This window comes from Periplaneta americana, chromosome 2 (assembly GCF_040183065.1).
Source record: "Periplaneta americana isolate PAMFEO1 chromosome 2, P.americana_PAMFEO1_priV1, whole genome shotgun sequence".
NCBI lineage: Eukaryota > Metazoa > Arthropoda > Insecta > Blattodea > Blattidae > Periplaneta > Periplaneta americana.
In genome coordinates, this window is record NC_091118.1 from 51201282 (window position 1) to 51228071 (window position 26790).

The 26790-nt window shown below is 34.8% G+C and overlaps 1 protein-coding gene across 1 annotated transcript; it reads right to left on the minus strand.

The window, feature by feature from the left end:
- Positions 1-16883: 16883 nt before the first annotated feature.
- LOC138695169 (juvenile hormone acid O-methyltransferase-like) lies at positions 16884-26280 on the minus strand. The gene is made up of 5 exons (XM_069819627.1): positions 26151-26280; positions 23199-23574; positions 20689-20821; positions 18498-18645; positions 16884-17286 (listed from the first exon to the last, which is right to left on the minus strand). The coding sequence occupies exons 1-5, from the start codon at positions 26278-26280 to the stop codon at positions 17096-17098; spliced, it is 978 nt and encodes a 325-aa protein (XP_069675728.1). The 3' UTR covers positions 16884-17095.
- Between the last annotated feature and the right edge of the window lie 510 nt (positions 26281-26790).

A 26790-nucleotide genomic window follows, 5' to 3' on the forward strand; every position in this document is an offset into this window, starting at 1 on the left:
TGGATTACAGAGAGGACAGTACCCTGGACACTGGTAAGCTTTGTAATAATTGAACGCAAGTTGTCAAACATATTTTATTCTTCGAGACTTGCTAAATACAGGGACAATGTGACGTCACAGACATTCAATTCTTGTCACGTAGTCGCGTTCGTAGCTCTCTTGTAATATATTTTCATTTTGAACGTAGTTTTAACCGATAAGCAGAAGTACAATGAGTATGCGATAATGGGACCGTCAATTTGCTTATCATACAATATATAGTGTTATTAAAAATATAACATTTTATTGATTAACGTTTTCGGCATACTATACCATCATCAGATCATGAGAAGTTATCACTTATACATGCTTAATATTGGTACAACATGGGTTAAATGCAATATATTCAAATAATAAACAACAATAATTATGATTACACTAGTTATATAGGCAATACTCGTGATTGAATATGTCCAAATTCAGCTGTTTGATTGGACACTATGTAAATGTCATTATGTCATAATAGGCCTATGTTAAAATACAAGAACCATAATTGGATAACATTATAACAGATCTAACTATAAAACATTGACACTTGATATAATTCTTAATGAGAAGATATCATTTTCCGTAGTTGATTTTGCGCGTGTTGTAATCAAATGTTCCCAACTTGTTTGATTACAACATGCGAAAAATGAACTACGGAAAATGATTTATTCTCTTTAAGAATTATATCAAGTGTCAATGTTTTATAGTTAGATCTGTTATAATTTTATCCAATTATTGTTCTTGTATTTTAACATAAGTTATTATGACATAATGACATTTACATAGTGTTCAATCAAACAGCTGAATTTGGACATATTCAGTCACGAGTATTGCCTATATAACTACTGTAATCATGATTATTATTGTTGTTTGTTATTTGAATGTATTGCATTTAACCTATGTTGCACCAATATTAAGCATGTATAAGTGATAACTTCTCATGATCTGATGATGGCATAGCATGCCGAAAACGTTAATAAATGAAATGTAATATAGGTAATAACACTACATATGGTATGATAAGCAAATTGACGGTCCCATTATCCCATATTCATCTGTTGTAAGAGCCTTTCGTAAGACTACTTCGGACCCGAGTTCGAATCTCAGCGATGTCGGAAGTCTATTTGTGGTGGACAAAACAAGGCTGTGAAGTCTTTATCGGGGTTGTCCCGCTTTTCTCTCGTCATTCCACGAACATTCTTCACAATTCCTCTGTAGTTATCTCCATTACATAAAATATCCTATATTCTGTGTTTGTCTGACGCTCAGAGCCGCAGTAAATGTCCGCTGTCTGTCAGAGGATTGTAGATGGTGAGTTTAAGACCACTAATATTCTTTAAAAAGGATACTCCGAAGCCTCACATATTGTTGATTGGTCCGAAGGAAATATGTCTTACAAATATGTAGGTCTTTAAGGAACGGCAGATTACACCCAAAGATTACGGTATACGGTTTAGGAAGGATGGCTAGAACTCCATAGTGAGATGTATGGCGGGGCCCTCGAATGGACGTTTTCCGGAAGCTGCTTCTTCCCGAATGCTACTTCTCCGAATCGGCTTTCCCGAAGCCACGGTGCCGAATTTCATTTACTATTCATTTTTCTGAATAATATTATGAGAAAAATTTCCAAACAGTAAAAGACATGAACTGTCTATCACTACATGTTGGCAAAAAAAAAAAAAAAATACAAAACCATATTTAGGCAAACAAATGTATTAAATTTAAGTTATGAGAAACATGACAGATGAAGCTACAATAAGACAGTGGATACGGGATGACTTATCGTTGAATGTAGGTGCACATTTACTTTATGTTACTTTTTTTCATTCAGACCATTGGCTCAACAGGTTTTAAACGTAAACAGACGACGTGAAATGCTTAGGAAAAGAAAAATAACGTACTGGGTACTGTAGTACATGCCTTGCAAGGTTCAGTCCTCGTCATCATTGATGCAATTACCAGCGTTGCGGTAAACGACGATATATTCTCGTAAGTTGTCGAAGCTGAATCGTCTTCGCCTATCGCTTAAACAGTTTTTGTATCGAGAGAATTTCTGAAGAAAACCTCTAAAATGGGGATCACTCAATTTCTTTACAGGAATATTTGTACTGAGCATCATGTTGCACGTGTCGTTAGACCCGCACAACTAAATGATGATGATGATGATGATGATGATGATGATGATGATGATGATGTAGTTGGTTCCTCAGATTTTATTTCAACGCATTTCCTGTGCGATGTACTGTTGCAATATTTCTCTATAGCCTGAGTTGTTCTGGTTTTTATTCCAATTTTACATACATTACACACGATATTATCTTCGTTAATACATAAAATGTCAGTCTCATACTTCTTAATTACATTTCGTATCTCTGAGCGAATTTAACGTTTTGCCATTATGAATGGATCAGCACAACACTATTAGTAGTAGTAGCAGTAGCAGTAGCAGTAGCAGCAGCAGCAGCAGTTTATTTAACCTGGCAGAGTTAAGGCCATACGGCCTTCTCTAACAATCAACCAGGAGTAAAACTGCGTTACAAAAACACTACAAATTTACAAAGTACACTACAATTTTACACACAAAACTGAATAAAATAATAATCATGTAATGTAAACAGCAAGTAAATAGAAATCAGACATATTATATAACATACAGAAAGAAAGGAAAAAGCATAATAAATGTGAACAGCAGGTCAAAATAAATGAGACAAAGAAAGTATAAAATATGAGACAATTATTGATAATAATGATAATAGTAATAATAATTATATTATATTATATTATATTATATTATATTATATTATATTATATTATATTATATTATATTATATTATATTATATTATTACTATTCAACCCGTACTAAATATTTGAGCAGGATAACACAATTGCACACATTGCGTTATGAACGGACCGGGGTTCCTTCGTTTTGTACGCTGCTCTACTCGCTAGGTACACAAAAGACGGACGGCGCGGGACGTGCCATATACTCCTATACGAAACAACTTCACTTTTCCTTAAGTCATCCCCCATCCACTATCTAATTATAACTTTAGCGCGAGGAGGTAAAAAGCTTTTGCTGTAAGATTACGTATATTTAAAGAGCAAGAATGAAACTGGAGGAAAAACATACTGGGATTCTGCAAAAGTACCTTCCAAGAAATATTCTGGACGGGCGATTACTTCTCTGCGAGGTCGTGGCAGATGGCGACCTGTACCTTCTCGATATGATACGACATTGTGGAACCAGAACATTTCCACATTAAATAATGAACACCGAACAAATAATCTGTCGAAAGGCTTCCACAATCGTCTGCAAGTGGTGTTCGGGACAACCATCCAAGCTTCTACACTGCTTTGACTGAACTCCGAAGAGAGCTACACGAGGGCCATGATTGGGGAATTCACATTGGCTAGACGCGTGAGGGCACAACCGAAGAGAGAGTAACTACAACTTCAAACACGAATACGAATTATCACGCATGATTATCACACCTATGCAGCCGATAACAGGCACATCGATTACCTGAGGACACTTGGACTTTGTAGTGTAATATTAATTGTACCATAATTATATTAAATATATTTGAAGACATTATTAAAAAAACAATCCTTGTCAAAATTGGTATTTTTTTCAGGAGAACAATAAAAATAAATAGAACAACACATGTCAGCTGTTTCCTTACAACTGGTGTTTATCCTTGTGACTATTGCACCTGACATGGGTCGTTTTTGGCGTCTATAAACATTTGAAACAGTAGTAAATGTGTCAACTCAATTTCATTAAAAATGACTAGGGCTGTTTTTGTAATAATGTCTTCATTTGTGTTGTAATGTTGTGCCCATTTCTGACAGCAACTTTTTGTTATACTAATTCTGACACCAATATTTATTATACCATTTCTGACACCATAATTTCTTGTTAAGCTCTATCATATCTGACACCAGTAATTTGTCGTGGCGCTTGCCGCGACAAGGGCGGATGGCTTATCTTCGAGATAATCGTGAGTTATAATCTCTATCAAGATAACACAAACGAATCAGACACTGCGTTATACTTTATAAACTGTTCTTTCTTATGGATAGGAGGGATTCCTACTATGAATGTGATCTCAGGTTTTCGAAATAATCACAAGTGTAGAAATTCACTATTACTAAGTTTATTAATAAAAATATCAATTTACTACAAGTAAAATATTGAGTATTGAACGATTTGGAAAGTATGAAAATTTCTGTTAATTCTGAAGTACCAAGATAACTAGTTAAATGAAAAGTTTAAAGAATGATCTGATGATTTTACTTACAATAAATAGTAGGGCGAACCCTAATGCTGGTCCCACTTGATCGCATTTTCGATGCCATATTCGTGAGTTTCTTCCTGGACGTCGGGAGCGCTACTCCATGACCGCTGTCCTGACCAATAACTAATGACCGCGTTTTCGACGTTTCATGTTCTTTTATAAACTCGAACCGCGTCCTTTGTGACGTAACAGAGCGACGCTATTTTACCCGCGAATCTTCTGAAAAAACGGTATTGCATTCACTAAACACCACGCTTCTGATTCTTAACCATTCTTTCAAATCGGCATTTCCGGTCGTTACTTACAACAACATGGATTCAAGGAACTTTCACGACTGAATCTGTTTTTGATTTGACCAATGGAAATTCAGAATTTCGGAATCATCGCCAATTAAAATGTCTCGCTATAAGTCAGCTGTTGCTAAGTTGAGTTCGCGATAAAATGCAAAATGCAAGCGTACGCATTTCTGCATGTTCAAGGACTGGACTGTGCTGACGTTAACTAAACTGTAATCTGTACTCTGTCGAAACAGGAAGCGAGCTCTTTCGCATGTAAAGCATGTATGCATGTATTAATAATACGATTTCATTAAAGTGAAAATATATTGCTTATCATAATCCCTGGCCACAACAGTAATATACACTAATGTATTATCGGGAAAATGAAAATCAAAGAAATCGGGAATGTGAAGTCGGGAATTTTGTATTCGGGAAAATGTAATTCGAAGAAATCGGGAAAATGTCTGTCGGAATCTGGATTCGGGAACTTTGTATTCGGAAAAATGTTATTCGGGAAAATGGATGTTCGGGAATGCGAATTCGGGAGAATATCCGGGAATCGGTGGAGCCTCGCAGCTCATTCCATCACGGGTGCAAGAAAAGTTTGTATACGCTAGAGAGTAAAGAGACACTTCACGTCCTGCCCGATAAGTTCGTTTATACGTCTATCCTGATAACACCAATACAAAACATAGTTCGTTCCCATTTATTTATTTATTTTAGTAGGTTATTTTGCGACGATTTATCAACATATTAGGTTATTTAGCGTCTGAATGAGATGAAGGTGATAATGCCGGTGAAATGAGTCCGGGGTCCAGCACCGAAAGTTACCCAGCATTTGCTCATATTGGGTTGAGGGAAAACCCCGGAAAAAACCTCAACCAAGGTAACTTTCCCCGACCGGGACTCGAACCTGGGCCACCTGGTTTCGCGGACATACGCGGTAGCCGTTACTGCACAGGTGTGGACTGGTTTGCATTTAAAAGAGAAAGTTGTCTCTAATATCTTTAAAATTATATCATGTACAGAAAATACATTACGTGTATCAGATGTCCCTTTCGATGTAATTTAAATTGTAATTGTCGGTTGTGTATATCTGGAATACTCATATTTCACACACTGTCGGAGGTGAAAGAGCTAAGTGGACCACTCTGTATAAGCTTAAAGCTGTATAAGCTTTTTATCAGGATTTTTTTAAAGAATTTAATACGGACGTAAGTTACTCTAGCCCATGACGTAAGTTACTCTTCGCAAATGATAAAGCGTCGTAAATAACCAATTTAAAAAGTTACTCGTCGACTGCTGCACAAAGCAAATAAATATCGAACAACTAAAGCACAGTACTTCAATAGAGCACGACCAGAGCCTTCTTCATTTATAAGCCGGAGCCATACATCGGCAACACTGTAATTAACTGTCAAACGGAGGCCTACTATCCAGAACATGCGTTTGTGCTAATGCCGATTTTCAATGGAAATTAATGCTACAATATACTGTAAGTGTGTGTCGATGGAATTATGTTCGCAGTCGTACCAAACGTTAATTGTTTACGTGTGTGTTGGCGATAAAAACGAGACAATAAATGAAAATATGGCTGCAGTCTTTCGCAAGTTTTACGGTTATTATTAATGATAAAGTGATTGACAGTTCTTCTAAATATTAAAATAATATTGTATAAACTACATTTTTATAGTTTTACTTGTCATTTGTGGTATATCAGAATTCTAGCCAAATTGTTGGGTCTCGCCTGCTATATCAATAAATTTACGCCGTTGATTTTCAAGTTCATTGTAAACAGCTATTTTGTGATCCCATAAATGTTGCAGTTTTGATGAAGATTCGGAATGCCTGCTATACGTCAGAATTACCTCTAATTTGTAGATGAATGCACTCACTTTGTTGGTTTTCAAGGTCTATTTATTAATATTGTTTCTTTTGTAATAAATTAATTATAAACATGTTTCTTTTCCTTTCGTATTTACAGGATTTAAAGTTCACTGAGTTTACACTAATTGGCACATATTTAATAGATAATGATGTGTTTTCTACGTATTATGTTGAAGGTATATTTCTTCATTTTTTTCATAGATCTTTATACTTGGCCTAGGCCTATTTAAAATTATATTTTAGAAAATTTGTAAGAATTAATTTAGGAAAACAGTATTGTTATGGTTACTGGCGAGGTTTAAACTAAAACTGGCTTCCGCACGACAGATAATCACATGAAATTAAAATGTATATGATTTCCTAGACCTTTCACGTGAGAGGTGAAACAACATAAAGCTGCAAAACATTGTCAATTGACTATCCATATAATGGCTAATTGATTGGAAGAGGGTACTGCGAAAGTACGTCTTTATTTTATTTATTTCTTTAAGTATTTATTTATTTTCCCTGTACCATCAATAAAAAACACGTATGCTTTTAATTTTTTTAAGTTATAAGTGGCTGTATGCAAGTACTTACGAGGTATTCTCAAACTCAAATAAAATACCATTTCGGATTCCGTAATAAATTACGTACATCAATACACTGAATCTTGATCATATACACTTAGTTTTGTATTGATTAATGTCGAAAATGTACATGTGACAACGAAATCAAAGCACTAAAACGTCAAACGCCATGCCTTTATTTCGCCTCCTTCCGCCTCCACTCAGCGTTGCCAAACCTACCCATGCTCCGGCTTGTAACTGAAGATGGCAATAGTACGACCCACGCTGCCTTCTATTATACACAGTAGGGGGGACTCTAGAACACAGTTAACCTGAAAGCACTTTCCTCTCTCCCATTGAGCAACACGTTTCGCTCCCTGTTAATATATTTGGGAAATATGAGATAAAACGTTTTACGAATATCATCTCCTGAATATTAGAAACATATTTATGTGAGAAGTTACTTAAATAACACATTCATTTATTCAAAATTGTATTGTAATTATATATTTTACTACTGAAGACACAAAATGCGAAATAGGAAATGCGACGTTCACTTAAGAAAATTAGCAACAAAATATAAAATAGATCTAATATTAATACACATGTCATCAAAATTTAAAATTTTATTATTTAAATTTACGTAGTCTTCATTTTCATCATAATTTTTTGGGAAGAAAAAATATGCTTTTCTCACTAAATATTTGTCACCATAAATATTTTACGTTGACATAAGAAAGCTATACGTTACTAAAATGAGTTCGTATATATCAGAACTTAATGTGACAAGTTCGTAATAACATCACACAAGACCAGAATAGTAAAAAAAAAAAAAAGTCAGTTATCTTGCGAAATATTGTACACAAATTGACACTAAAATGACACGCAATATAATGAAGGTCACTATACTCTATCACTAACAATGATATATTAGACTGGACTAGGATAGTACATAAAATGAGAACATATAAATTGCAAAAGAATGACACAAAATAAACAGGCGCATATATTTCCTCATTAAAAGTGTTATTTTTATAATTTACTCCCACGTCATGTTGCGATAGTTGGCTTGTCTACTATTTGAAATTACACTGGATAAGGTACCAGAGTTGCAGGTGTCCAAACCAGGAGTGTTATAGGCTATTTTATATATCAGTACAGATATAAGGAAAGAAGATACAGAAAATTTTGAAATTCCTTTTTTCTCCTTGAAATTTACAATTCTTTGTGTGCTGACCGTACGTATAAAATCTAAACTTAAGTATTAGGTATTTATAAAAAAAAAAAAAACAAAAGAGTGCCCAGATTTTGCAACTAGGCCCATTTCTAGCCTAATTATTTATAAAAATTCATGTAACTCAGTTGTTTTTTTTTACATATTTGAGAAATTATTTTACTATTTGATTCACAAAACGATTTATTACAAAATAGCTTCACTTGATTTTTAATATTCTTTACAGAAACATTAGAATATCATGGATTTCAGTTTTAGAGTCCACTTCTTTGCATATTATTAATTAATTTCATATTGAAATTTAATATCAAAATTGTAATGAAGCCAAATCTTTTTAATAATAGTAATATCTAATCTTCCTCAACTTGGTGAGATTGCCAAAGACAAAGAATGTTAAACAGTAAGATTTAAGATGTGACACTACAAATGTCTTACAAGAAATATGTTTACAATAAACTGAAATTTTACAATAGATGATGTTTTACAATAATGCAAATTTACAGTAAAATAAAAAACAGATAAAAAATAAAATAGAATGAGAAAATTCAACTGTCATTTGAATTGAAGTACAAGTATCGCCGTAAAATCTGCAGAGAACCCTTTAAAGCTATCATAGAAATTTCGTTAATTGTTGCAGTTGGGACTTCAAATTTATGACAGAATGAGACTAATTGTTTTGTTATGGTCCCTCTAGCGCCCACCATTAATCCGCTGATTTCTATGTCCCTGATTTTATATGATGTTTTGTAATAAGGGATATATGGTTCATAAATTGCCCTTTTCTCTAGATTAACCTGCTAGGGTTGATTCTGATGCGTCTCGAATCTGATGGTCGGATCAAGAATATGACCTTTTCTTTCGTCAAGTTTAAATGTTATAACATCAATACGAAGAAGAATCTGCTATTCCATGGACTTCTTCATAGATAGTGTAGCCATTGGACTTAAGGCATGTTGCGACTACAGACCTGATCTTGTGATGCCTGCTGTTACGATGAGTTTCGCCAAATTGGCATGAACCCAAGACATGAGCCAAAGTTTCAACCTCACTATGGCATCGCCTACAGTGTTTGTCTTTGAGTTCTGCCTGGAACAGCGCGTACGGGAGGAACATTACCGTCACCTTCAGCGCATCTCTCCACTCGGAGCTAGAAAGGCCTGTATGATGTTTGACCCAGTTGTTTACGGGAGTGAAATCTTGATATAAGCCGACTCCTTTACCTTTTTGTGGCAGTTGACACCATTTTCTAAATTCTATAAAAGATCTGTACAAAATTTGAGTTTCGTATTATTGATAGTGTCTGAGTTATATCGATTTATGTTGAGCACTGTGACCAAAAGCAATTTACTGAAAAACACAACTAAAAATTACTTGATATAAACTTTCACTTGAATTACCAGGCAGTAATTGTAGGACTACTATATTTACTAACTTTTTTATATTTTCTGCCTCATTTCTTGAACAGTTGCTCACAGTTTTCATATTATTTACAAGTCTAGGTTTCTATTTGCTAATTCCGTCCATGATTTGTAACTAACTATATAGGCTTGTACAGATGCACTATAAAACACAAAACTACACTAACTGCAACGTATGTAATACCCTAGATCATATATGTAACAGATATGTCGGGCTTATAGGCTTTGAGGTTAACAACTTTTGTCAGGTTTTCTACGCTGCCATCTAGATGTTACATAAGGAGTCACGTCATGATTCCCATTTGAACTGCATTAGCGACTGTGCTGCAATTACGTGTTCGTTTACGGCGGACGGGTGGCGATCCTGGCGGTTGTTCTTTTCAAATTGCTGCCGATTTTAACGTAACGAGAAGTTATCTGTTACATATATGATCTAGGGTAATACACACTATATACATACTACGTGTTTCAGATAATACAATAACTATTTTTGTCAATCACATTTTTATATTTTAGATTAAAACAATTTTCAAGCATGTCTGACAAAATGAAATGAAAGAATAATACCGTCTCCTGCTATCTAGTGAATAAAGCGAAAATACTATTGGAGATAGGGCTGCCACACTATTGATGAATGAAATTATATAAAATAAAAAAACGAAATCAAATTGAGAATACGGTAAATTTTGGAACAAATTACATTAGAAAATGAAGTGGTATTACAGAGTTTTAAAAATGGCATGATTAAATGTCATATCATTGGGTTATGGCGTAAATTTTATTTGTAACATAATTAAAAGATTATTTTAAGCGAAAAATTGTTTAATGTGAATTTTAGTCAAAATTAAATTTTATCCTATTCCCTTAATCGTATGTAGATGACATAGACATAATCCCAATATCAGAAGACGATGTAAATAATATCGTTATAGTATTAACCCTAAAATACTATCGTCATTGAGTAGTTATGTATTGCTATTGGTACACTGGCTCGCAAAACTTTTGTCCTATGAAATAACGTGAAAGTGTGCTCTGTGAGACGTTATGTTGGCAATATACCTACATACCCCACTGCACATGTCATGGAGGGGGAGATATTCGAACCCTGAGTTCCAGGTATATCGATGACTGAGAACCAGACTGTTCCAAGTCCATTTTACTATTTCTTTTTTCAGGAGAGTTATATTAAGTTCAGACATTCTATGCTTCATGAAACAATTTGGAATAGTTTCATAGCAACCTTATGGAGAGGAATATTTACAATTTTGTTCGATTCATAGATGAAGATAAGAACTGGAACACAATGAAACACAGATTTCTTTCTTATAAAAAGTTGGACTTAGAACAGTCTGGTTCTCAGCCATCGATATACCGAGCTAATCGAACCAAAAACATTTTAGAGCAATAATGGTATATGTAACCTACAAAACTAACAACATTGAGTCAATTTTGCACCGAAATGTTTAAAACATGTTGTTTATTTCTCTTGAGTATTATAGAACATTCCAGGATAATTTTTCATCTTTTATGCACAGAAACAGACTTTGTGCTGAAAGTGATTTGAGACTTTATTTAATTCTGTGGTTCCTGACTTCCAAGCTCTGTGCCATGAAAAGCAGGCGCAACCTTCTCACTGAATTCCAAGGAAGAGGTGAGTAATTACAATGAAAACTTGTATTTATTACTGCAACTAGGCCTACACGTTGTGTAACTTTTAAGCCGTAACTAGAGTAACTATAGGCTTTAACCGTTAAGGGTGAAGTTAATTTAAGGTTATTAAACCTTTTGCTTGGAATTAAATTTTATGCATGTCTACTGTATGTATATTTAAAAGTCTGTAGTTCACCCAACTCATATCGTTGTGGAAGGGGTTCGCGAGTCGAAATTGGTTGGGAACCTGCTGTAGGCAGTCACTGAAATGATTGAAGTTAACTGGATTTACGATTTTACTTTACAGTTTGGTAGTGGAATTTTGTTAATAATTGTGACTAAAGTATAATATTCATATCCTGTTATCAATGCAAAATTGTGACTGTGATATTCTAAACCTTTTCTCTATGACTTTATTTTTAAATATAAGATTTAATAGCCTGAATATTTTTTGGAACATATCACTTTATATTATTCACATACAATATGGGGGACTATTGTGCGATCAGCGACATGATTGGTTGAAAGACGACCTTTCGTTACCTTTTATTGGTCGAAAGTAGTACGACGTAGTAAAAGTGTAACAGTGTAAACACTGCCTAACTGAATATCGTAAGAGGGTCGCGTCTCAATCCCTGATAAAATACATTGTTTTTCATTGCTACAATTGCAACCATCAAAGAAGGAAAAGTAGTGGAAAGTAAGATAAACATATTCTTTATGGGGTTAATTTTATATTTATTGTAAATATGTGTATTATGAAGCTGTAACACACTGAATTGTACATATTGTAAATAAATGTATTAATTTGATGTGAATTGTAAGCAATATATGATTTAATATTTTGAAGTGAATTCACGGAACACTAGAAATATGTAGCTCAAACAATTGTATCGCAAAGTTTAGTTGTGGTTTTCTGGCTGTATGAGGACAGTACACTGTACAGTCTTACGTGCTGCTCATGGTCATACATAAGAGTCGATGTTGCAGTTAATCTTGTGGTTTACAAACCTAAATGCACTCTCTTCTGATAATAGATGTACAGGGGCATTATTTTGTTTTACTAACATTTCTAATATTAATCTGACTATACCTTTGGATTAACGGCTGAGAACCGGAAACACTGTTTATTACCCCATTCCACTATCGGCGTTTGATGATACTGGTGAAAAACAGAAACAAATCACTTTACTAGTTATAGGAGGGAAGAAAATTAGTGCAACCATTTACGTATCTGAACTTGGAAATATTACGTTTTTGAGTTTGATAATAATTTTAATTAGGTTTTATATTTAATAAAAATACAATACATTATTAATAATACTTGTTTTTACTCACGAACTGAGCTATACATGCGGACGTATTCATTAATCAAGGTATATTATACTCTTATACTGTCTTGCAGCACATTAGCATACATTACAGAGAGTGCATTAAAATTAAAAAATAATCAAAATCTGGATATTTAAACAAAGTGTTGAAATGATGGCTGTTCATTTCGATAGAGGCGTCAGTTCTTTTGTGCATATTATTGCACTATACAGTAGATTATTGTACCTAATTCCAATTTCCGGTTTCGTCCTTCGTACCATGTTGTAATAATTCTGTACGTACTGTATAACAGTGTACCTTACGTGCTGTAAATTCAGTCTTCACTTCTGCCCGACCCGCATAGATAAATTTACTCAGACATGCTATCTGCTGTCCGTCCAAGTGATTTTGTCGCAGGGTCGTAGAAAGGGGAAATGACGTGATAGTGACTTAACGAGACCCTTTTATTTAAGTTATTTTAAACACTTGTATAATATTACGTAGACGTCCAATTCCTAACAAAATATTTTCAAAACAGGACTAGGGCAGCCCAGCAGAAGCGGGTGAGGAAAATCGGGATGTGACGTAACCAAAAGGACGTACAGTACCCGTACGAAAATATGATTAAATAATGAATGCCCTTTCTTCACTGGAAAACGCGAACATATTTCTGAAACGTACTGTACTAACTCACTCAGTGCTGTTTACTGAGACCGTAAGACCACCTTGCATATGCGCCCTTGGTTTTGTGCGGAAGATGGGTGGAAGTTCACTAGTAGAAGAGGTGGGAGTGAAGTACATTAAAAAACTCAGGTACAATAAAAATTGAAGTAAAAATAAAATAATGTCCCTGTACCTATCAGCCAGAACATCAATAGTTTTGAAATGGAATATTTTATGTATTCTAACTTACAACAATTAGCAATAATTATTAGCATTAGGCCTATTTATTACTCAGTAAAGCAAGTATGTATGCCAGAATCCCCTTAAGAGAGCATAGCTCCTATAAGATTAAAGATGGATTTAGATATCAGTTGTATAAAATATGTAAAAACATTTCTATCTTTCTATCGATGTTTTCATTTTAGAAGATCGACGAATATTTTCGAAATCTTAAACACCAAATTACAACAACAACATTTTTGCGCTTCAATTGTTTAAAACTATTATATTGTTTCATACATACCTGCTGTAGATCGACTTTAAGTATAACTAACTCAGATTAAAGTGGGATCTTTTTAATTGTCAATTTATGTTTTAAACGAAAATAAATTTTGGAATAAGAGACAATATAAATTATTTATTCATAAACGCTTTATAGAAAGGGTATAAAAATTGGTGTGAAATATATTGGTGACGTACTCCTAACAACAAAACCTTGAAAACTTTCATAAAAATATGATTCTGAAAATTATTAGTTTCAGAGTTAGTATGGAATTTGTCCTTTTCATTGACTCCTAAAGGGCAGTCAAGTCAAATTGCTTTCATGTTGTAACTTTTTCTTTAAAACAAGCCATGAGATTTGTTTTCCTTTGTTAGATTCTCATCTTACTAGTCCCTGTTTCTTACATCTAACAGGATCCAGATCTCTGCGGTTTCTCTGAAACGAATTGCACCATTTAATGGGTGTTGTCGCTCCTGACGTTATCCGCCGAATTTGTTCTCTGCTTGATGACGCTCCAGCTCACTTTACTCTGAGAGTTCATCGCCAGTTGAATCGCCATGTTCTGCGAACATGAACTGGTCGAGTGGGATCCATTAAATGGCCTCCCCGATCGCCAGATTTAAATACATTATCTTGTGAATGCAAGAACTAGGTAACTCGAAATTTGCGTTTTTCAGTTATCTCTGTTATAGTATAGCAAAAATCGTACAAAATATAATGCAATATCTAGTTAACTGATCGAACGATATCAGCGACATCTATTTTCCAATATAACAAATAGGTAAAAGAAAACGAGATATATTCCTTAGTACAATAAATACGTAAATACGCAATATCTCAAGATAAGAAAAATTGAGTTACCTAGTTCTTGCATTCAGGTGACGAGGTAATTTAATCTTTGGGGATATTTCAACTCCATATCTTATGCGAATTTTATACCTAATGTTGACATTCTGAAAGAGAGTATCCTTAGTGGATTTTAACAAAAACAAAACACTGCAGCAATTTTCAAATAGAGCACCCACGCCAAAGCATGGAGCGCAGGCTCAGAGGATACATCGACGTAAAAGGAGGTCACTTTGAGCTTTTATTTTTGTAGTGAGTTCCTTAGTACCACTTGTACAATGAGCTTATTTGTTTGCAATCAGTAAAACAGCATAACTCTAAAACTAAGCATTCTCAGGACCATATTTATATGAATATTTTACAATGGCCTTTTTATTAGGATTACCTGTCTAAAATATTTCGCGTCAGTTTGCATACACCCTGTGCATTTCATTGGTGACGTTCCACAGTCCAGACAAAGTTATATTCATTACATGTCTCTTCATATAAACCTTTATGCTTCCATCCATTTACTAGGTGCATATTCGGGCAAAACTGCCCTGGTATTCCTCGTAGAGTACGTCTACGTCATAATTTACTCCAATATTTTCATATATATATATATATATATATATATATATATATATATTTTAATTACCTTATAGAGGTCCTGCATTTTCAGTCCACCATATTCCACACTGATAAAAATATGGCATATAAATATTGGCTATTATACAATTTATTGACAGCTTTTGGTAGTACTGTAAAATGGGGTAACTTTGGACCTGCAGGGGTAACTTTGCACTATCTATGAAAAAATCTTTATATAGGTCTAGGGGTGTTTACGTGAACCAAATTTATCTGTTCATCCCTTCCACCAATAGATGGTATATATGTACAACAATTTTCCACTGTTCGTGGTCATAGAATTTGTTTATGGTATTTCTATACCTTAACAGCAGAACGTGTGCATAATTTGATTGAAATATAGATCAAATTAATTATCTTTCATCACAGATGGTGTGCATAATCTCAAGATAAGTTACACGTGTATCTGTTCCTTATTCATCCATTTAGACTTTCTAGTTTCGCTTGTGCAGCTGTTTTGTCGGGAAATGGTGTTGAAGAATAATTTTCTAATCAAGGTGAATTTGAGGCTAAACACAATAACACAAACGAAGATTTTTTTAAAATTTAATTGCATTATTTTCATTTGAGGACCTTCCATTGAAGTCTAAAACGCTTACTATAATTTACACTTTGTATTACAGCTAAATTACTTGAATTTGTTTTCATTTTTACTACATATTAAAGTCATACATGGTCTGTCACTGCCAAATTTGGTAACAATCTCCAAATATGCCAAAGGAAAATGTTGAGAAGGATACTTGGCTTATCGCTGAGGGACAAGTTCAAAATGAAGTGCTCCAAAAGATGTCAGCAATTGGTTTGGATTGGACAGGTACATGGCAATAAAAACAAACAGTCTTGTCATCAAGGCAGTGACAAAATCATTCAAATCCTGGAAATGAACTGAAAGGGGGGGATATTATGGAATATTAATGGGAAGATGTAATTGGGAGAGTAAATCCATCCAAGAAAGTATCAAGAAAGGGCTTGCTTATATTCCATTCCAGAACTTGACACAAAATAATAAGTATAATTTTTTACAGTTATTCACGTGCTGTTATCTCGACTTGTCATTCGAAAGAACTGAAAATATTTTTAAACAACATTTTAGAAGAATATGAACAATATTCAATGTATATTATTTATTTTCAATAAATTTGTACCGTTTTGATACCTACCAAATCTTGTAGCAGAATATTCTTTTTTAAAATTTCATTATGTATTTTTTAACGTTAATTTACATTTTCTTTTTGTTCATTTGAATTGATTAAAATGCCGATATTTTAAATTCAAAATTTGCACGGCTATCATTTCGATGAAATTCTCTTGTATTGAAATTTTTTGTAGTTTTTTTCAAAAAGTTTTGTCCGTGTTACTATTTATAGCAGTTTTTGAATCTGTGTTTCCATTTTTTCTGTTCCTAATACAGTATATTTTCATTGTTTAACACGTGTATGGTGCAATGTAACACCAGTAGTGGAAAACTTTGCACCACGTCTCTTAAAACTCTGGCGGTGTAAAGTAACCCCCAACTATGGGTAACTGTACACCTATTTTTGGCAGATTATAAATTTCAAAAGACATTTATTATCGAAGATATGACTGGCTAAATACATTCCCGCATACCCCTAGAACGTATAAGATAAGTGTCCCCTCAAAATTAGACATTTAAAGACTACATACAGACTGAAAACAAATTTTTAACTAGAAAATGGTGCAAAGTTACCCCATTTTACGGTATAGTTTGTTCTTTTTGCCACTTAATTACAAACATGAAACAAAATTGGGCGATCTATTTTAGGATTCGTCTCCTCTAATTTTGTTTAATGTGATTTTTTATATTTTTTCACATATGCGACTAAAATCTCTTGACGAAGTATCGTGACTTTCTCGTCTATGTTTCCTGTTTCCACATGTTTTATTTTTGTCATTTCAAGTAGTAAATCCAGCATATAGTCTTCTTGTTGGTCTTCTGGTATCTTGTCGATGAAAGGATTATAGGCCTTCACAGAATCTGAGGAAAAAATGTGATATTAATAAGATCCCTTTAAACTCTTACGATTATGAAAACATTCGGACTTAAAGGGCAGTCTGTACACCGAATTTTGACAGAAAAATAAAATTTTGTTTTTTACTATTTTCCGGTAGTTTAATATGTATAAAATGATAATATGATTTTATTTCTTCTAATTGTCAGGTTTTAGCCCTATATTCAACAAAAATATTGTAGTAATTCTTATTAGAAAAAATGTTACCAATGAAAAAAACATTTTTTTTTTGGCTAACCACTCATAGTAATTTTTTATTTATTTAGACGATCATTCAGTACATAATAGTATGTTACATATGCTCTATTTTACCTACATTTGTATCTTTCATTACGTCTAAGAAAAGTGCCCCCAAATTTGAGGAATTTAACATTGCATGATATGGAAACTGACACCATTTTTCTGCACTTTCTTATTTTTTGTGACATTGGTTCACTTTTCTCAGAAAATATTGTACCCAGAAGACAGAAATTAATATACAGTATCAATGTGATGGCATTTTACAGAGTAGGTTAGACAAATTAAGATTATATCTAACTTCAACAAAAATTTGTAATTTTTAGTAATTTTTAATGCAAAAAATGTTATCAATAAAAAAAATTTCCAACCGCTCAGTGGCATTTTTAATTTATTTAACAGGTTGTATACATAAAGGTATATTACACATGCACTATTTTTTTCTACATTTATATCTTTCATAACTTCTGAGAAAAATGTACCGAAAATTGAGGAATTTAACACTGTAAGATATGGAAGTACAGTCTTCCCTTAAGAAGTCAAGGAAAATATCTGTTTTATATCAATAAATATTTTCAGAATATGAAAGAGACAGAGTTGAGACACTAATGTTTGGTACTGCCTAATTGTGCCATTTCTTTTCATAAATTTATTCTATCGTTAATATCTGTTTTATTGTGCTTTATTGCACATAACATAATTTGCAAGAACGAAATAAGGAAAAAGTGAAGCTCACTACGTTGCTATGAAGAGACTCATCTGTGTGTGATTTATGAAAAATACACTTCTATGAGAAAGATGTGAATGGACGTACAATCCTGTGACGAAAAAATAATGTAACAAGTAATTCTTATGGAATGGTTCATACCCAGAAATAAAGAAATCCCGCACAATAGTGTGTGACTGATGTGAAATATGGAAATAAGTTTAAATTCACCACCTTTGAAGCAACGAGCTGTGTTGTAATCATGTTGAACTTTCTCAGTGTAACAATTTATGATTTCGAAACCAGCATCCTGCAGAATTTTGTAGAAATCTCCAGCAGCATCTTTCGATTTTTGTAAGGGTGTAATGAATTTGTAAGCATCCTGAAATATAAATAAACGGTTAAAATACAAAGGCATAAGTATATTAACTCAGACATGAATCATATTCATTAAAGTAATAGTAATTTTAGCTGGGAAAGCATAAGGAACACTTTTTACGAAATTAAAATTTTATTAGGCTACTATATGGCTTAAATTCTCAATCATAAGGCATATTACAGATCTTAATGGCCATTCAATTGCTCTGGAAAATCTTGTCGTCAGAGAGATTTGAACAGATAATGGAGATTGTGTGAAAACAGCTGAACAGATTTTAATCAGTGACTCCTCAATTTCATGGTTAGCATCAAAGACGTGGAGAAAAATTGTAGTTGTCAGTGAAACGTCAGTTTTTCTATATAATTTTCCTATTTTCCAAAAACCATCTGTCGTCATTTTTGAGAACTAATAGCTTTTCGGAAGAAGACAAAACACACTCTAAAATAGACATTATCATTATTGTCATGGAGACCATGACTGCACGACAGCCACCATATTTACAGTACAGCTAATATTCTTTGACATGATAATGTCAATATTTCTATATTACATCTGTGCAATTTTCCGAGAACATTTCTGTATCGTTTACTAAAAACTTCAAAACGAATTAAGAAGATTATATCATGAATTTACAGGTCTGATTCTCTGTTGTAAAATTATCTGGGAACATCTTTATATTTGCTATTAAAAACTTCAACACGAATTAAGATAACTAAATAATGAATATACAGGTCTGATTCTCTTTTGTGTAATTTTCTACCGTAGCATGAGGTTCCAATAGAGTAGGCGACCCCTCTGTCTTATCTGTCCTAATATTAGAACCTGTAAGTAATTCCGAAACCTTCCAAATGTCAAGTTCTAGGACACGGTAGATTACAACAAAAGCCCTAATTCTGAATAAATTAAACAATTTCATTCACTATTACTATCATACAGATTGTAGTGTGAAATTTCAGAATTCGTTGAAGTTTAAAGCAGAGACAACAATAATTAAAAATTAATATAGTCGATTTTTTATGGTTTCTTTTGTCTTATTAGTCTAGGGCTGAAGGAAAGTATTGGTATCAGGGTAGTAGGTTAGGTTAGGTTAGGTTAGGGTAGGTTAGGTGGGTGGGTTTGGGTGGGCGGGTGCAGAGAGAGAGAAATAAATAAATAAATAAAGACTAACAGAAATAAATAAATAAATAAATAGAGAAAGAAAGAAAGAAAGAAAAAAGAAAGAAAGAAAAAGGAGAGAAAGAAAAAAGAAAGAAAGAAATAAAGAAATAAATAGGTATTTAACTGAATGAATCAATAAACAAGTGAATAAATAAATAACAAATAAGTGAATAAAATAAACAAATAAGAGCTATTTTAGCATACGCATATAAATCGGAGAGAAACACCGTAATCTAGTCACCCGTAAACACCAGGAATATTTTGTGATACAAAGGAAGTAAGTGCATTGTAACAGAATCGAGGAAAGTTAGAAAAGACGAAAGTAAATTAATTTTTCAATTGCTTTGCTATGCGATGTTAGTTTAACAATGGGTTTAACATGATGTTAGCAGTAATAATAGTTGATAAAACATCTCTTCTATTAAGTTTACTATTAGACTGCTTTAACGACTTGTTAAATATTTAACAAATCGTGGTGAAACTGGGTCTTAATCTCGCTTGTTTTTTTGTTTTCGATTTTTTTGTAATGTAAACATTCTTCTTAACATTGTATGGAAAGTTTTAAATGTTACTTGTTAAAAAAAAAACCTTGCGTAGTATTCTATAGACATGTAATAGATATGTTGGACTTGATAAAAAAAATAGACATACAATTACGACGCATTTACACACAAAAATAACATGAAAACGCAAAGTAAAATTATTCCCATATAATTGGTAACTGCACATTAAATGGTCTTTGAAAGTAATTGTTCTAATCCTAAATAAATCATAGAAAACCAAAAATTATAATGACCTGAAATATTTTGCAGATTTAAATTAATCTGTTTTGGATATGAATTACCCATTTGCTATCAAGAATATTGTGGTTGAATTTGAGTACCTCACCTTCAAGTACTGTTTCCACTCTGATTTCTTGCTCTGCACTTCGTACGCGCTGTACGCAGGTGTCCATGACGAGATAAGAAGAACTGCTTCGCCCCCAGGGCGTAACATATTGTATATATTCCTCACTGCTTGCCTGCAAGGTTGGAAATATGTTTCTAAAAGTCATTGTCTGGGCAACGAACTTAATGATGTAAGAATGAATGTGTTCTGCAAGGCATTCCTATGCAGACCGGTCCCACTCCAACCTCTGTCTAATAAAATCTATCATAGGACTACGAGTACTGTCGGTGACACAGATCATCTGCCCTGAACCTTGGAGAAGTTAGGGGTGATTGATTTAATTGCAATTTTTTGTAGATCCTAATGGTGATTTTGGCTTTAAAATATATACACATCGCCCGTCGCTCGGAAGGGTTTATTGCGTTTGTCATTAAATTATTTATTGTTTTCTTTTAGGAATTAAGATATATATTTTCCTTATACTGCCTTTTTGAGGCTTGAAAGTAATGTAATTTTCCCTAAGATAGGTTACTAGCCTTATCGTTAGGTAGTCCAGTAGTGGGGCTGCCACTTTTAGCCTCTGGACAGGCTTGTAATGCAGCATTTCCTCTGCATTTGATGAAACAGTTATACCGCTGTGACTCGGTCGCCATTTCCTCGTTGGTAGAAACAGAGTGGACCACGGGAAGGTGAGGATGGCATTTGGATAGGAGAGGCTGTAGCCTATGTTTCGCGTCACTATCCCTTCTTCACACAATAACCAATGTCTCGAACAAGTACAAAATTTCAATTATCTGAGTTGTGAAATATCTTATCAAAATGAAAAAGATGTGAACAAGAAAATTACCAAATTTACACAAATTCTAGGAATAATAAACAATACATTAAAAGCTAAATTAGTACAAAAATCTACAAGAATAAATATATATAATACACTAGCATTAGGCCTACCCTCCCTTTTATACGGAAGCGAAATTTAGACATTAAAGAAAAAAGACATGAACAGAATCAAAGCAACGGAAATGAAATTTTTCAGGAGGACAGCAGGATATACTCTTTTAGACCGAAAAAGGAATGAAGAAATTTTAGAACAATTAGAAGTAGAGTCAGTAGAAGAAAAAAAGCAGATACAAATTCAATTGGCTAGATCATGTAAGAAGAATGGAAAATTCAAGAATCCCAAAAATTATGATGCATTATAAACCTAGAGGACATCGTCGAGCAGGAAGACCTTTTAGAAGACTGCTAGATGGGGCCGAAACAGGTCTACTAAGGCCTAATTCGTGAAGGATGATGATGATATATATATATTTTTTTTTTGAGGGGTGTAAGGCTAATCTTGGAGCAAGCGGCTGGCTAACGGTACTTTTGATGTGAATACACTCTGCTTAATTCCCTTTCCATTTTCTTAAAAAAAAAAAAAAACATTTCTCTACATTTATACGTGGAAGATGGAGGTGATCGTTTGCTTTCTCTAGTTAAGAGAATTGCTGATGTGAATATATATTCAATGCTAAGACGTAGCAATACAACTTTCGTATCTAGTGTTTGCGTATATATATAGAGAGACTAAGTGTGCATAGTAACTCTTTTAGAATAATTTCGTGCGTAGTCTTTGTATTATTTTATATAGAGATTAAGTGCACATCACTTTCCGTACCGACAGCGTCTGTTTGAATTTCGTCCTGACCGGAGATCCACTATGCCGCCAATGCGTTGACTGCTGCTTGGTTTCCGGGGTGAAATGCGAAATCCAAGTCTCATCGCCCGTGACGATCCTATCGAGGAACTCGTCGCCGTCATCGTGATACCGTTGCAGAAATGTCAGTGCTGCTCCTAAACGTTGCATTTTGTGTTCGGGTGTCAGGTTTTTCGGCACCCACCTGGCACACACATTTTTGAACAGCAGGTGCTTAGTGACAATCTCATGCCACAAGGATCGCGATATCTGCGGAAAATGGCTGCTTAGCTCCGTAATCGTGAAGCGACGGTTCTCCATGATGCACTGCCGCACCAGCTCAACACGATCATCATTGATGAGGGACGGTCGCCCACTGCGCTCTTCTTCATGGACACTTTGACGACCTTCGGAAAACTGCCTACACCAGCGACGCACCATCTGCTTACTCATGATGTTCGGCCCATAGACCTGACAGAGCTGCCGATGAATTTCAATTGGCGCAATGCCTTGTGCATTAAAGAACTTTATCACCGACCGAACCTCGCAGGCGGCGGGAGAAGGAATAAGAGCTTCCATTTCGAATCACTGCTGCCACTCTACTGGCACCAGGCGGGACCTGTCCGGCTGGCATATTATTGATAAGTCATAGATCTGTTACGTATGCGCACTTGACACGACTAATTAAGTTTACTTTCAAGGGGAAAAAAATCGGGAAACTTTCTGGATGCGCCTCGTACAATGATGTCAGAATTCAAATCCTGGAATATGGCACAATCTTCGTGAACTATTATTTATATTAAAATATGAATATTTTTCGTGATCCATTTACCTTTGATCCGGAATCCAATTCAGACAGTAGGAGGAGAAGATCTTATCGAATCCCGGGGTCCTAAGTTCGGATTCAGCTGGTATTTCGGCAGCGAGGTCCGCCTGAATGAACTTTATTTTTGGGTGCTTGTATTTGCTAGAGGCAAACTCCAACATTGTATGCGATATATCCATCCCTGCCAACACCTCAAAGTCTCCAGGCACCCTGGGAAGTAGTTCTTCAACAGTTATATTTCCATTACCGCAACCAACATCCAAAATTCTATCCCCTGGTTGCCAACTCAACTTATCCATATATTCAGATAATACTTTTCTTGCCATTGCCGTCTGGAGAGAGTTATGATTTGAATATAAAATTGCGTTGTTCATCTTACTTCCTGAAACATAATATAATTGTATTGTAATATGTTACATATTTGTTTATATTATTAGAGAGTCACTTGCAGGTATATGTTGAGTCGAGCTGACATGCAATATAACCACAGATATGGCCCCATTTTGTACCTCAGAATTCTGACACTGGAAAGATATAGCCCTTGTATTGTGCTCTGAAACTGATGAACAGCTTTCTCTGCGTGAAGTCAATTTACGACTCGATAGACCCATCTCTTTTGAGAGAAATGATACTAAGATGTTAATCGTACAGTCAACTCGGATAAAGTGAACCTCTGCGGACTTGCATATTTCGTTCACTATATCCGAAGTGTCTCTCCCTTAACCTTAAATGAGTGAAATGAATGAAATTGTGAACAAGAAAATAAAATATTTCATTTTTGTAGACTGGATTACACTGTAGACTGTTACTCGCAGTTGATTTATTTAAACTATGCTGTTGACCCACGTCCGCTTGCGAAAGACCACGTTCAATGTCGCTTATAATATTCGTCTTATCTTCCAAAGAAAACACTTTACGATTCGACATTTTTATACTGTACGTTCACTGTTGGAATACTAGAAACAAACTGATCAGGTAGAAATGACAAATACTGTTATAGTGTGACTGCGTACTCAGCCTTGGAATTTCCCGGGTTACTTAATGGAAACTGGGAGGTAGTTGGTGGGGTTTGAATGCCATCGAAATCTTACTTCATTGATGCTCTGGACATAATGTTCGTCCCCTTTTAATAAAGGAAGTAATTTCATTTTCCGTTGTTTGGGCGCTATCCGTCATAATGGAAATTTTTCTGAGAACAAAAGGTACCCTTTGACGGTGGAGGATTTTAAATAACAGTAGAGTGCCGGAGAACAGAATGGCAACCCTTCGACGGTGGAGTGAGGCAAGGTCGTCACGCGTTTTCTAGATTTACAGTACAGGTCATTGTCTAGGAATCACTAATCCTACCTTTGTATTTTGACTAAAGGAGTAAGAAACTTAGATTGTTGTTCTCAACATATCCTTTGAGTTTTATAGAAAAATGTCTGACTTGAAATAAGAATTTGTCAAGATACAAGGTTCACTATAACCGAAGTGAGGGTTCACTATAAACGGAAATATTAATGTACTTTTTAATGTATGCGGGTTGAAACCAATGATTTAGGTTCACTATAGCTCAACGTTCACTATAACCGAGTTCATTATATCAAGAGTTGATTGTATTTTTAAATCCATCGTTTTTGGTGGTATTTGAAACCACGAACGTAGGTGCCAATGACATACAGGTACATGGTAATTAATAAATCAAATTTTATATATATCTTCTTAATATAACGAGAAATTTTTCATGTAGAATACTCCTGTTCCCTTTATTCTCCTTGTATTCTTCCTGTTGTCTTCGTATTCCCCTTGCTCTCCTTGTATTTCCCTTGATCTTCTTGTTTTCTCGTTGTTCTCCTTGTATTTTCTTACTCTCCTTGTATTCTCTAGCTCACTTTGTATTAACTTTACTCTCCTTGTATTCCCCTTATGCTCATTGTATTCCCCTTGCTCTTCTTGTTTTCCTGTCTTCCCTTTGTTAGCTTTGTATTCTGCTTCCTCTTCTGCTATTGCCTTTGCTATTATTCTGTTCCCCTTGTTCTTCTTATATTATTTTGTCTTCCCCTCGTTCTCCTTGCATTCCCCTTGTTTTCCTTGTATTTCCCTCCTTCTTGTATTCCAGCCGTTCTCATTTTATTCTTCTTACCTTCCTTTTTACCCCTTGTTCTTCTTTGTTTTCCTTGTATTCCCTTCGTTATCCTTATAGCTCCTTGTTGGTCAGCCGGTGTGCGGGAACCACATGTACAACCATAAGAATGGCAGTGTAGGAACAGTTTGAAGTCATTTCATTAGAAACTATACATAGGTTTCATTCGCCATAACTTCCTCCGCTTTTCACGTTTACGGGACAGAGTTAGGTTTACTTGTACTGAGTTACATACCATCGGACTGAGAAGGATGTCTACAAAGTATTTCTCGTGGTAATGGGACCAAGATAGGACACAGCGGGTTGATTATACAACTACAGTGGAGTCCCTTCTTTGGAAACTTCTGTTATGGAAACTTCTAATTTGGAAAGCTAGCTGACTTTTCCCACTAAAGGAACACTATTCAATACGTTACTGATAAGGTAATCGCTTTGCTCATGCTCGATGTTGACATCAAAAGATACAGTAAGGAAGAAGTGTAACAGTCTTGTTTGTACACTTTGATTATTTACACTTTTGAAAAAACAATTCTTATTGTATAAACTTTGGACTTTATTACTGCTGAGCATCTCCTTCGCATTCATTTTACCAAGTTTTTACACTGTTCTGGTTTGATTTTAGCTCATTTTTCTCTCACTACATGTTTGATAACCTATATAGTTATAGACTTCTGCTTTCTCACATTCCTCTTCAAAATTTCCAACAAATGTTCGATGGTGATTGAGGAAGTGTTCCTTATTGATTTGAGTAGTACGTTTATTGTCGTTGCCTTGTTGTGATACAACAAGTAATAGGGCACTGTTTTTGTCTCTTTGGAACCTCGTGGTATCACCTCTTGTTGCTATAACAGCAGCCATCCTGTCAGTCATGCTCTCCACTAGCTTGTGTAGGATATCCACTGGAATGCGTCGCCATTCCTCTTGCAACATGGCACTCAGTTGGACAATGGAAGTTGGCCCCATGTTTCCGCGACTCCTATGCAGTGGTATGCAGACAATAATGTTCACCGGTTGGAGTGGCCTGCACAAAGTCCTGACCTCAATCCCATTGAGCACTTTTGAAACGAATGGGACCAGCGATTGAGGTGTCGGGAGATGCGGCCAACTTCCATTGTCCAACTGACTGTCATGTTGCAAGAGGAATGGCGACGCAATCCAGTGGTTATCCTACACAAACTAGTGGAGAGCATGCCTAACAGGGTGGCTGCTGTTATAGCAACAAGACATGGTATCACGAGATTCTAAAAGGGGCAAAAACATTGCCCAATTACTTTCTGGTAGATAGTGTATATACACTATTTTTTTGTGCAATCTGTCTAACATTTGACCTTAAAATATTATCGTACACAATCCATCTTTGAACTCGATATTCCCCACACCATTTGCAGACATACATCCCCACAAAAGTATACATCCAACCCCGTGTTTCATTGTAGATAATGTGTTGTTTCTGTTGTTATCTGTGTTGGGCTT

Coding starts and splice junctions, on each gene's coding strand:
- LOC138695169 (XM_069819627.1), bottom strand. CDS start 26,280: ATGGGGCCAACTTCCATTGTCCAACTGAGTGCCATGTTGCAAGAGGAA. Junction 23,575..26,150: donor TGCTGTTATAGCAACAAGAG/GTGATACCACGA, acceptor ATTATGTTTCAG/GAAGTAAGATGAACAACGCA. Junction 17,287..18,497: donor CACAGCTCGTTGCTTCAAAG/GTGGTGAATTTA, acceptor TTTTTTCCTCAG/ATTCTGTGAAGGCCTATAAT.